Source organism: Bufo gargarizans, chromosome 2 (assembly GCF_014858855.1).
Source record: "Bufo gargarizans isolate SCDJY-AF-19 chromosome 2, ASM1485885v1, whole genome shotgun sequence".
NCBI lineage: Eukaryota > Metazoa > Chordata > Amphibia > Anura > Bufonidae > Bufo > Bufo gargarizans.
The window spans coordinates 549,397,754-549,411,105 of record NC_058081.1 but is presented as its reverse complement, the minus strand read 5'-3'; the positions used below and the strand labels follow the sequence as shown (position 1 = coordinate 549,411,105).

The 13,352-nt window shown below is 44.1% G+C and overlaps 1 protein-coding gene across 1 annotated transcript in view; it reads left to right on the top strand.

The window, feature by feature from the left end:
- Nucleotides 1-13,352, top strand: part of LOC122928581 (C-Jun-amino-terminal kinase-interacting protein 4-like) — a 116,434-nt gene that overhangs the window by 29,020 nt on the left and 74,062 nt on the right. The window contains exons 4-7 of the mRNA XM_044281562.1: nt 307-398; nt 5,582-5,678; nt 11,698-11,827; nt 13,218-13,308. Coding sequence (XP_044137497.1) covers nt 307-398; nt 5,582-5,678; nt 11,698-11,827; nt 13,218-13,308 — 410 coding nt within the window. The remainder of the gene's footprint in view (nt 1-306; nt 399-5,581; nt 5,679-11,697; nt 11,828-13,217; nt 13,309-13,352) is intronic.

Genomic DNA, 13,352 nt, shown 5'->3' with positions numbered 1-13,352 from the left:
GCCCACAAATGAAGCTGTGGTGATACACGAGTGCTAGTGAAGACAGCAGCATCATGGACACACAACTCACATCCAACTTTTATTACTGGGAGGATCGTGTCCAGAAGTCTGAAACTAGCCGCTGTTTGCAAACTGCATATCAGGGTGTCCTGTTTTAGGGTTGGAGAAAAGGTGACCGGTCCCATTTAAAAATATTAATAAATCTCCTTCCTTGTGTATTAGGAAAGTGGAGCAAGGTGTATGAGTGCATGTATGAAAATATCTGTGCCTTGTAACATTTCTAATCAATTTATATGGATCCTGCAGATTGTGAAGAGCTACAAAGAGTTGCGATACCAAAGATCACTTTCTTCAGAAGCTGTTCGACTCTCTGGACGCAACAGTTCCCTGCAGGGCTTGTAAGTAGTGCTGAAAGACGTTGACATCATGGCCACTTGCAGGCAACGTGGCAATGTTTTAGCACGGGATTACAGTACATATTGGGGATTTGGTTTGTATGCCAGTTTTCTGGTGTAGAAAAATCACAATTGTTGTCACTAGTGTGGTTATGTAGTAAAATCTGCAACTTTGTAGCTTTCTTCGACACCATCACCATAATAACAAAAAGTGGGCAGGAGGAGGTTAGTGGTGGGCAGGACAACTATGACCAGACTCATTCAACAACATGTGCCCTGGAAAACTGGCACACATTACACCAGAAATCTACTCCAACTCCTGGCTGGAGTAGATAGTAGTATCGGGCATGGGCGTCCCTTCATATGCCATAGGAGCTGTATACAAAAATGATAGGATATTATTATTGAATATGGAGACTTGTAGCTAAAGCGGTTTTCCTAGATGTTTTTATTAATGACCTATCCTCAGCATATGTTATCAATATCAGATCGGCAGGGGTCTGACACCCAGCACCCCCGCTGTTCAGCAATTTAATGAGAAGGCCACGCGCTGTACCAGCTCAGCCTTCCTTTTACTGTATACCTGCTTGCCGTTGATATCACAGCGGTGAGCCGATGTAATTACAAAAAGCCGTGTCATTCACGTCAATACTATTCAAATATATAAGAACGAGCCGTCCCATTGAAGTGGATGAGACGGCTTCTTGTAATTACACCTGACCACCTCTGCGATGTTGACAGCGAGCAGGTAAAGAATAAAGACAAGGCTGCGCTGGCACAGCTCATGGCCTTCTCTACAACCAGCTGATTGGCGGGGGTGCCGGGTGTTGGACCTGATATGACGACCTATCCTGAGGATAGGTCATCAATAAAAATATCTCGGAAAACCCCTTTAATATTAATGTGCTTACATTTTTTGTTTTGCTCTCAGTTTAAACTTTTTTTTTAATGCAATGAAGTTGCAAATGTACAGTTAATCTTAAAAGCAAACCGCTAGAAAATCTACTTATTTAGGCTCATTTGCCCCAGTGTATGTGGCAATTACCTAATAATCTTTATTTTCTCACTGGTGAATCATTTTGCCCTTGCCACACTGGAAATCATCTCTCCATGCACTGACCTTCTAATGAGCTTGTGATGGACTTCTTTCTGTACAGAGCAGCCAATCTCAAGAGGCGGAGCTGCAGGGGAGGGGGAGGAGACAGCAGCAGCCTGAACCAATGATGAAATAGGAGGTGTGTCTTAGACTACCGCAGATTACCTGTAGGCACTGCAGCTAAACTGCAGTTGTCACAGATCACTGTGACTTCATGTTTAAGCCCTCGATTGGCATCTTTCATCTGCCCTTAAGCAAACTTAAATGGTGTGATCTCCTAACTAGTAACGTGACAATTAAGAGCAAACATCTATGTGTCAAAGTCTTCCCCAACGTAGAAGACTTATATTTATTAAGATCCTACCAGACAGGCTGCATTGCTATAGATATAGCCCCACTTCAGGATACAATCTTGCAAGAAAAGGGTTACTGGTTCACCTTGAAGAGACCCAGCAGGTGCATGGAAACCTATATTTTAGGCATTTCTCCATGGAGAATTATGCAAATTAGCTCATGTCAGTCAAATTAGAGACGACTCAAGGAAGTCTCCAAGAAAGAGTGACCCACCCGTAGACAGCTGTTTTGGGGTTCTTGCCCCTTATTTGTACAGAGAAAGGTACTGATTGGCAGGACTTGAGGAGTGTCTGGTTTGACTAAAAACTACTTACTTGTTCATCTTAAGGTTTGCAATTGTTTGTCTTAATGAGTTTTGCACCGCTGAAGGACTGTCCTGTCTGCAGATGAAGCTCCTGCCTGCCTCTCGATTGACAGAGCTGGACATCTCACCCGGCCCCAACAATCTTGGACCTGCGCCATTGCCCCAGTAGCTGTAAAAGCGCAGAGGCTCTACTTCCGCTTCTGGAGCAGCAGCTGTTCATGCGGCGCTACTCGGAAGTGTAGGGGCACATCCTCAGTAGCTGTTTGGGAAGTGGACGCACAGCCTCTGCGCTTGCACAGCTACTCGGGCAGTGGCGCAGGACTGAGATTGTTGTGGCCGGGTGAGATGTCCGGCCCTGTTAATACAGCAGCAGGAGAGAGCTTCGTTTGCAGATAGGACAGTCCTTTACCGATGCAAAACTCATTGAGAGGAAGTAATCAATTTGTAAGAATTAATTTGCTCATCTCTAGTGAATATTCATTATTTTGATATTATAGGCCATTTACAAGGGTTGCCCGTGTTTTTTTTTTATTCCTTTAAACTAGGCATAATGTCTTGTAGGACTAGCTCCGCTAAATGTAATGATACCTTTTTTACTTAGAGATCTGTTTCTTTATCCAGGAGGAAAAAGCATTTTAATTCCTATATAAATGAGCAGTTAAGTGCACCAAGGGTGGACCCAAGCCACGCTGTGCACCTTTGCTCCTTCTGCTTCGTCTGCCAGCCTCTCCATGTCCTTCTTGGTTGACTATGCAGGGACCTGGAACTGTCAATCACGAAGAAGCAGGCGGGCTGACAGAGGAACTAGGAGGAACAAGGGTGCACAGAATGGCTTGGGCCCACCCCCGGTGCACTTAACTGTTCATTTGCATATGGATTTAAGAATTATTTTTTCGGCACAGTAAAGCAAAGGATTGCTAAGTGAAAGGTATCATCACATTCAGTTGAGCTGGCCCTATGAGTCATTGTGCCTGTTTTATCAGTGGATTTCCTGGCGAGTCCCATTAACAAATGATTTGGCTGTAAGCCAAATGCGGTTTTCTCTTGACATACACCTGGCTCATTAGGTGTGTGGATATGTTCATTTTATATGCTGGGAGCATTTTCGGGGCTACACACCAGAAGCTGAGTGAATTAAGCCTTACCGTAGCTTCTAATAATATGAGAAAGATACCGAAACCAATTTAGTCTCTGTTACTGTTGAAAGTCTATTTGCCACCTTGCCTTGTACTTTTTATTCTGACCTTCCCTCCCTTTCTGGCATAAACTATGCAGTAATGTTCTTTGTAATCCTCGTGGGAATGTGAGTGCTTCCACTTCTACCACCCCAGATTCTGACCTACAGGGTATTCCCACAGATTCTGTTGGCCGCGCGTTAGTTATGGAGGCCATATTATACAGAATTTTGCTTTTGAAGAACAAAAAGTAGTTTAATCAGCATTATGTGCTATAATTTATAGACGCTCAGTCACCCTGAGAGGCCACAAAATGGGGAAATCTGTTTTCCAAGACTCTCTCCCAAGCTAGTTTAATGTGGGTGGCTCAGAGGTTAGCACGGCTGTCTTGCAGCCCCAGACCGTAGGCTTTATTCCAAGATCGGGCAACATCTGGGTGGAATTAGCATGTTCTCCCTGTGTGGGTTTTCTTCAAGTGTTCTAGTTTTTCTCACATTGTAAAAGAATATGTGACATAAAGAATATGATATTTGTGCAGCTTTTGGTGATTATTTTACTTAAAGGGAATGTTTAGCCCCATGGTTTTACAGTGAGCTTACAATGTTATAAGATAAGAGGAGTAATACCTTCCCAGCCAATGCTTCCTGGGTCCCCCATCTTCCTCTGTCTACGGGATTCCAGCAATGGCCTCATTACTGGAGGCAGATGAACAGAAGCTGGTGGCAAACTGGGGTAGTATCTCTGTTTCTCCAACTTCACTTATTGGCTAGCGTAGCGTTTCATCTACAGAGGGCATTTGTTGAACCTATAGCAAAAAAAGGCAGAGAAAGGCCCTCAGTGGCTGAAACGTGGCCCTTACATTTTTTTAGATACATGAACACTGATATTTTTATTGGAATCTCTTATACCTTGGACTACTTTGAATTTGGAAGTATTGATGACTTAGTAGAAAACGGTTCCAAAGAAATAACGGATTGAATCAAGTCATAGATGGGACACTTGTATAAACTGCAAATGTTAACAGAACCTAAGTGTAGATTCATCACTGTGCAGATGTTGTAGGCAGATATAGGGGAAAATGCTGCAATGTAAGAATGCTTTCAAAAATGAAAGTGTTAATAGATTATATTCATCTATTAGCAAAATAAAAATCTAAATGAAATCAATATTTGGGGTGACCACCCTTTGCCTTCAAAACAGCAGGAAATTCTTCTAGGTACACTTATACACAGGTTTTGAAGGAAGTTGTTCCAAACATCTTGGATTTCGGATTGCTCAAGTCCTTCAGTCTCTTTCTGTAATCCCAGAAATACTTATGATGTTGTGATGAAGATGATGATGAGATAAGGACTTCAGGACTCTTTGTTCATCTTTACGCTAAAGACAGTTCTTAAAGGGGTTTTCCGAGGCTTAAATACTGATGACCTATCCATAACCTGGGATCCCAGCGATCATCTGTTTGAGAAGGCATCGGTGCTCACAGTAGTGCCGCGACCGTCTCTCATCTTTCCCCAGGGCAAGTGACATGTTCATCTGTCATATGGGCTAGGAGCAGCTCAACCCTATAGAAGTGAATGGGACTGAGGGCGATAACAAGCACAACCGCTATACAATGCATGGTGCTAAGCTTGATCAGGAGGGAGATGGTCGCGGTACTCGCAGAAGTGCCGGTGCAGGCTCAAACAGCTGATTGGTGGGGGTTCCAGGTTTTGGACACCCACTGATCAGATACTGATGACCTGTCCAGAGGATTGGTCACTAGTATTTAAAGGGCTTCTGCAGTTTGTTTAAACTGATGATCTATCCTCTGGATAGAACATCAGCATCTGAAAGGCCGGCATCCGAAACCCGGGACCCCCGCCGATTAGCTGTTTGAGAAGGTAGCGGTGGCTCCAGGAGCGCCGCGGCCTTCTCACTACTTACCGCTGGCCCAGTGACGTCAAGATAGATCATCAGTTTGAACAAACTGCAGAACCCCTTTAAGTCTCGGAAAACCCTTTTAATGACACTGGCGGTATGTTTGGGGTCCTAGTTCTGTTGCAGAATAAATTTAACCCATTCGCACTTCTATTTTCGATGTTCTTTGCTGCATTTTTTCCACACCTGACTAAACCTTTTGCACAGTAGTTTAGGTTGCGAACATTTAGCTACTGTGGTACGACCACGTATTTCTGTGAACGAAGCATGCCACCTTAACATTTGAAATATAAAATGTCATAATTTATTTTAGATTCTAATTTGACCTTTTTTGTTTTAGAGAGAAGAAGGCAATGCTGTTAGATTTTCAGGAGGCCCCGTCATCTTTAGAATCCGTCCCTGATGGTGGATGCCCTTACAACCTTAGTAATGAAAAAGTAAGTTACATTGACCTTTCAGATTCCATTTCATGGACAACCTTGTGACCATTTGCTCTTCCCAAGTCTCCCACTTCCCCTCAAGTCATGCTCATGGAAGTGCGGGAAGCCAGAAAATGGTGTGGTGTTTGGCAGTGACTTCACAGTGGAGAAATGAGTTGGCTAGTCTGTGGAACTGACACTAAGGGAATTACGAGAGAATTTCTTTCCCTGAAAGCAAAATGCCAGGCAGCTGTACAACAACCACAGGTTGGACAATCTAGGGAAACACATGGGAATTGGGACATTATTGAAACTACGCATATACCGATTCTGTACTGTCATGACTAATAATGTGCAGGGTTGGGATGCGGCTATAACTAAAGTTACAATACCGTAAAATGCTGAAGTTGGGATTATTAGTAGAAAATATTGTACTATAAGGTCTCATGTCACAACTGTGTCCGTTTTGCCGTCCGTGAATGGCGGATCAGCAACACAGATGCAGTGCGTGTCTATGCCGCATTTTGTTGCAGACCCATTGACTTTAAAGCAGGGGTGCACAACCTTTTTTGGTCTGGGGGCCGCATTGTCACATCGCTCTATTTCAAGGGGCCACAAATAAAAAAATGTTGATCGGTGCTAATCTGCCTATTACACAAGCCAGTGCAAAGTGACTGGGGAGGAGTGATCGCTGCCGCAGTCGTGCTGCAGATAATCGGACATCTTTCATCCTGATAAAATATGCAAATCAGCCGACAAATGATCGATTCCTTGTGTATCGACTGATCAGCTGCACGATTATACCGGCCAGATATAAGATATGAGCGCTCCTATGAACACTTGTTCCCAGTAATTGTCCCATATATCGTGCTGCAGCATAGCCCCTGAAACCAGTAAGTTATACTTACCTGCTCCCGCCTCTCTGGTTCTTCGAACTGCCTCCGCTGTTTACACCTGGCAGTGCATGGACATGGTCATACACCACTCCAGACAATGACTGGCTTAGGCGGTGATGTGGCAACAAGCAGCGTGTCACTGCTGAAGCCTGTCATTGACTGGAGCCGTGCAAGTGACCATGGCCATGCACTGACAGGTGCAAACAGAGCAGGAACCGGAAGATGGGGGCAGTGCAGAGGACCAGAGCGGAGTGGAGCAGGTAATTATGAATTTTTCGATTTCAGAGGCCATGCTGCAGGAACTTGTAAAAAATCATTTTTACCAGAAAAGTGGCGACATTTCCTTCCATCCTGCCTCCTATTTATAAATCAGCGTTTTCCCTCACTGCAGAGGCCGGCGCTCACTGGTTATTACCTCCTCCTGCCCCCAGTAATAGGGGCCCTGCAGTAACAAGTAAGCCCATTACCTTGCTAGTGGGGAAGGCGCCTATTGGTTAACGCTTGAATGACCAGGCCCAAAAAGGCCTTAAGGACCAAACACTTATTTGTGATTTAGCGCGCGTGGTGGTTCAAATGGTTGTAACTATCTTATTTGTTGGACTACCAAATTGCAACAATTTTTATTTGGGGGAAACTGTACAAAATGTTTTTAAAAAGTTTTTTTTTTTTTTAAACTATAGCTCCTTATTTTCTAAATATGCAAACTGACACCAAAATAAATTATTATAATTAGTTCTCTATTTTGCGTAGGCCGTTTTGCTATATAATATGAAAAGTTTCATGTGAATGGGGCGGCAATGGTGATGGTTTTGATTGGTGTGGGTGTTTTTTCTTTTATGTATTTTTTTTTTTTTTACTTAATATATTTCTGCTACATAATATGTCCCCCAAGAGGTCATAAAAAGACTTTGGGGCACACTGTCCCTTTTTTAAATTTTGCACTTTTTCATAAAAATACTGTGGTGGGACAGTAAACACTCTTTTATTAAGCATTTTTTCCTTTTTATTTTTTTGTACCAGGCTTTGTACCAGGGCAGCGCTCCTCTGTTCCCGAGACACCCAGCGATCACGTGATCGCTGGGTCCACACTGCAGAGTGCTCATAGTGGAGAAGGCAGAAGTGCTAATAAAGCGCTTCTGTCTTCTCCTCGGCTTCCCCGCTCTCACTAATAGCCGGGGACCCTTTCTGCTCCTGCTACAGTGCAGGAGCAAAACCTGTGATCCATCTGCTGTGCGGCGCTCTGTGCAGAAACACAGCTGATTGCAGGATCAGCTGTGTTTCTGCCCAGCAGGCCGGGGGCCGCAAACCATGGCTCTGGGGGCCGCAGGTTGTGCACCCCTGCTTTAAAGTGTCTGCGGTCCGCACTTGGACAAATATAGGACATGTTCTATCGGAAAGCACACAGATGATTATTTCTGAAGACATCCACAGAATTTTGTGGAATTTGGTGCTGATCTGCCACTGAGAAAAATAGTAAAAAATAAAATAAAATCTGCAACACTAGATCACTTGTGGATGGTTTCTTCCCTGTTTAAGTCAGTGGGGATAGCCCAGAGCAAGTCTGCACGGCATCCACAACATAATTCTTATGCTGTGAGCTTTGTAAGGCTACTTTCACACCAGCGTTTTTACTGGATCCGGCAGGGTTCAGCAAAACCGCTTCCGTTACTGATCATACAACTGTCTACATCCGTTATGAACGGATCCGGTTGTATTATCTTTAACATAGCCAAGACGGATCCGTCATGAACTCCATTGAAAGTCAATGTGGGACGGATCCGTTTTCTATTGTGGCAGATTGTGGCAGAGAAAACAGATCCGTCCCCGTTGACTTGCGTTGGGGGTCATGTCATCTTGCTCTGCATCCCAGGATGGAAAGTAAACTACAACATGTTGCGGTTTGCTCTTCGGAAGGGAATGCATTTTGGAACATTCCGTTCTGTTCAGTTCAGTTTTGTCTCCATTGACAATGATTCGGGACAAAACTGAAGCTTTTTGTTTTCCAGTATTGATCCCCTATGATGGATCTCAATACGGGAAAACTAAATCGCTAGTGTTCTGTATTCCGCTAGTGATTTTACCACTTGGAAAATTTTGCTGCAGTTCTGACCCATGTGATCTTTATAGAAGTGGCTCCCTATGAGACAAAGTCAGACTCGTAGAGAGCCACTTCCTAAAGGTGGCGCCATTGCGACGGTTCTCTTCCTCTTTGCCTATTATGTCTCCCTAAAAAGAGCCGGTATCTCCCACCCGTCCACAAGCGATGTAGTAGGGTGAAATCTATGGCACAATCTCCATGTAACGCATTCAGATTTTGCCACAGACTTGGTGGCGGAGTTTGTGATGGTTTATTTATAGATTCTTTTTGTAGCATGTATAGACATCCCCCAACTCTTTTTTATTTTTTTTTATTTAGGTGAATATTTCACACTTTTTTTTTTATTTCTGCTCAGATTGCTGACCTTTTTGTCTCTGTTCGCTCCCTGATCTTGTGAAATTCCACATTTTATTGCATTTCTGCTCTGGAAAGAAATGTTAGTTTGTTAGGTGTTGGATTATTGGATGTTGGATGTTGAGTTGGGGTCCATTCACACGTCCGCAATTTCATTCCGCATTTTGCGGAACGGAATTGCGGGCCCATTCACTTCTATGGGGCAGCACGATGTGCTGCCCGGACACGGAATTGCGGACAAGAACAGGCATATTCTATTAGTGCCGGTAATGTGCGGTCCACAAAATGTGGAACGCACATTGCTGCTGTCCATGTTTTGCAGATCCGTGGATCCGCAAAACACGTTGCGGACGTGTGAATGGAGCCTTAATTGAGTTATTAAGGCAGGTTTTCTGTTTCTTTTTGATGGGAACGGTATGAGTGTATATTGTAAATGGCCGGTCTGCAATATACGGGGACCGGCTGTGTGCACTCCGTGGTGTTGATGCGGACCCATTATGTTGAATGTGTCCGCAATCTGCCAGGTACGGCCAATGATTGATAATCTCCTATCTTTTGCGGAGCAGAAGCATGGATCGGAATCGCTCCTGTGGGATTTCGGGTTCGTGCCTATGTTTTGTGGTCCTATATTTTGTGATATTTTGTGGATCGCACCAGGTGCCCGTGCATTACGGATCGCTATTTGTGGTCACGGGGCCCTGTCTGCATGAGCCCTTATTTTGTTCTTTTGATGATGTGCTTGAACTGGAGGTGTTCATTATAGCACCTGGCTCCACTGAGCTGAGAGCTGTACTCTGCTTGCTGCGCGGCTCCAGTCTGCTCTTGCACTCTTTTTCCATAAGGCGCTCTCCATGCGTGGGAGTGGTTCTGCTGTTAAATGTTGGGTATACTGTATAGTTGTTTCATGTACTATTTTTGCTGCTGTAAAATGATCTGGTTGTTCTCAGCTTTTTATGTCATCACTATTAAGACCTAGACTGCTAGGTCACCACAGATGAGCAAAGTGTGAATCATGTAATTATTTGCCAAGATCATAGTCAAAATGACATTTGCGTGCATAGAGGATACCTGGAATTTACTTACAATCTCTCAGTATGTGGGCTTTACTGTGTATGTGTGTGTGTGTGTGTGTGTGTGTGTGTATATATATATATATATATATATATATATATCCGTATATTATAGTCACAGGGACATATCAGAGTTTTGGATCGGTGGGGTCTGAGTGCTGAGACCCCTGCTAATCTCTAGAAAATGATAGAGAAGTGCTCACGTAGAGCGCTCTCTCCTCATTGTATGCAAGCTTAGTCCCATGCAATTGAACATGCATAAAACCCATAGAGGGTTTTGATTGGTGGGGGTCTGAGTGCAGAGACCCCCATGAATCCCCAGAACAAGCAGAGAAGTGCTCCCATATCGCGATCCCTCTCTTCGCTGTAGGAGATGGAATTAGGACGAGCCCATAGACTTTCTGTTAAGCCTGTATCCTGTATGTGAGCCCTTCTCTCTCCTCGTTCTAGCGATGAGTGGGGGTCTCCACACTTAGACCCCCACTGATCAAAACCCTTGATATATTGTGATTAGTTTTTTTAAAGTTTAAGTGAATGGGACTAAGCTCGCAGTACATTTGCCAGTGCACGGAGCTGTACTGTTTCCAGCACCCTGTGGCTCATTCCATCAGCTGACCAGTGGGGTTGTCAGGATTTGACTCCCTCCGCCCGCCCCCCCCACACCCCCATCAGTATTTAAAGGAATGTGTCACCAAAAAAATGTAACTGCCAGTTATAACCGGATAGTAACACATCACAGATGTGTTTATTCTATTTCCTGAGTGTGATCATGGGGGCGGACATTTTACCTGAGCTGTTTAATAAAATTGCTTTACTGCAGCCCATAGGCCATAGTCACAATGGTCAGGCGGGGACCTCATTGACTTTTATTGGAGAGTTTTCTAGGCTTGCTCTGTGACCTGTGCAGAGGTTATTGTACAAGGAAAGAATAGATACGTTCTGACAATCACCTATTGTGAATGGTGGATCCTGTCTTATCTATACCCCGAGGTGATATCATTACAGGCAGGATTAGTGACAGATAAGCAGTTAACTGCAGTAAAGTGATCTGTACAGACTAAGAGGCACCGATTATTAGGCTTAGGGCCAGGCTCCACACTCTGATCCAGTACTGTATCTGGCATATATGCCTGCGTTCAGCCGGACAAACACTACTACACACAGCATTTTCCGTCCGTTCCGGAAAGCGGGCAGAACCCATTTACAGTGAATTGGCATCTGGAGGTGCATGGTGGTATCCGGCTATGCTACAGTAATTGCAGTAAACGCCGGCAAGCTGTTCCTCCGCTGGAACAGCGCATATGTGAACGTGGCCTTAGTGGCCAGTGTGAAAACGGCAGGGTTTTGTGTTTATTGTTGAAGTATAGATCTTTACATGGAAATTTAAAAAAAAAAAAACATTTAAAAATAGGTTAAACATAAGAATGTGATTTAAACAATTGGTAATTTTCTGACTCTCTAAGTGTACATTTTCTGTGAAGGATTAGCTATTTCACTATGTACGTGTAGTATTTGGTGACATTACTGGACTGCACTAGCTAACTGCATTGTTTTTCTACTATACTGTTATACTATCTGTACTAATAAGAATCCTATTTACTATGTGGCTCCTCTAAAAGGCTTTAATAGAAGATTGTAAACCAGCGATCGCAGGCACCAGCTCCCAAGATGACACGAATGGCCTTCCCAAAGAGGAGCCTGAGGAGAATGCATTTCCACTTCAAGATGAACTGCAACTGCAAGCTGAAGGTATGGAATGGCAAGATATTGCACTACAATGACCAGTTACTGGTCAGGGGTCTCATAGAAGTGACTGGAGCGGTTGTCGCATATGCGCACTATTGCTCCATTCCCATAGGAGAGTCTGGGACTCCCCCTCATCACTGTGTGAACGTCCACCTCTTGTGTCAGCGCTGGTGGTCACATAAGCACAGTAGCTCAGTCCCACTGCCCAAATCCTCGTTCACACTGGCAGCGGAGTGATTCCTACTACTGTGCAAGTCATCCATAAGAATTGGTGCAATGGAGGACGATTTTGGTCACCAGTACTGGACACATTAGGTGGACGGTCTGAGAGCAGGAAAGGAACACCAGGGGTGCCAGGTATGCAACAGCAGTATCTAGACATTAACTTTTTTATTTTATTATTATTATAGTTGAAAAATTGTAAAGGGTTGCGTGATTTCATTTTTAATGTAGTATCTAAAGGCGTTGTCTAGCCTTGGAGCAGACTACCCCTGAGGTCCTCTCCTGTTCCCTGAAACCCACTCACCTGTCTGCAGTGCCACCGCTCCTTTTCCTGATCAAAGTGGCTTGAACAGTACATCAGTCGCTGTGACTGCTGAGGCCTATAATAGGCTGCAGTGGTCATGGGACCAAGTCGCTTCCTGATCCTGTGTGTACCAGAGATGGAATGGGAATGTAGGTTTTTTATGTTCAGGGGGACAGGGGAGGGCCCAAATGGTTGTTAGCTTCAAGGCTGGGCAACCTCTTTAGTAGTGGGACATCCCCTTTAACATTCTGTAAGAGGGACCACACTCCATTAACTTTTAATTCCCTAACAGGGTCGTTGAAACCAGGCAACCACCTCCTGAACCATATCCCCCTTGTCACAGAATCTCAGTACAATGTATAGGCCTCAGTAGGCTGTCCAGCATCACAGTCCCCTGTGGTTCTGTACTACAGTAGTCCCCTGTGGTTCTGTACTACAGTAGTCCCCTGTGGTTCTGTACTACAGTAGCCCCCTTTGGCTTTGTACTGCTTTGTATGAGGCCATATAATGGCATTCTACTCTAGAAGCAGTGCTCTATAGAAGCACACCTCTATAATAAAGCTTATAAACGGAGCTAATCTGATAGAAAAACTGTATGCCTCAGAAATAAAGGCATTTCGAGGTACAGCAGGACCTTGGATAGAAGGGTGAGAGTCCTATTACTGCTGCACTTGGAGGCCTTACGGAGCCATAAGGCTATATGGTGAGAATGAGCTGGACTAGCCAACTATCTTGTGTCACTATTTTTACCCACTGGTGATTCACATATTCAGTTCGTATGGGAACTACATTGATTTATACATTTTCTAAATCTTTTAATAATACATTTGTAATACTAATGGCTATTTTTTTGGGTGTCCTTTGTAGATCCGCCTCAGCCAGAAATACCATCTGTCGTTGATGACATCATTAATTCTACTCCTGAACTGAAACTACATTTGGAAGCTTTTGAAGTGAGGTTAGACTATTTATCAGCCTATTCCATGATTGAGCTATTATGTT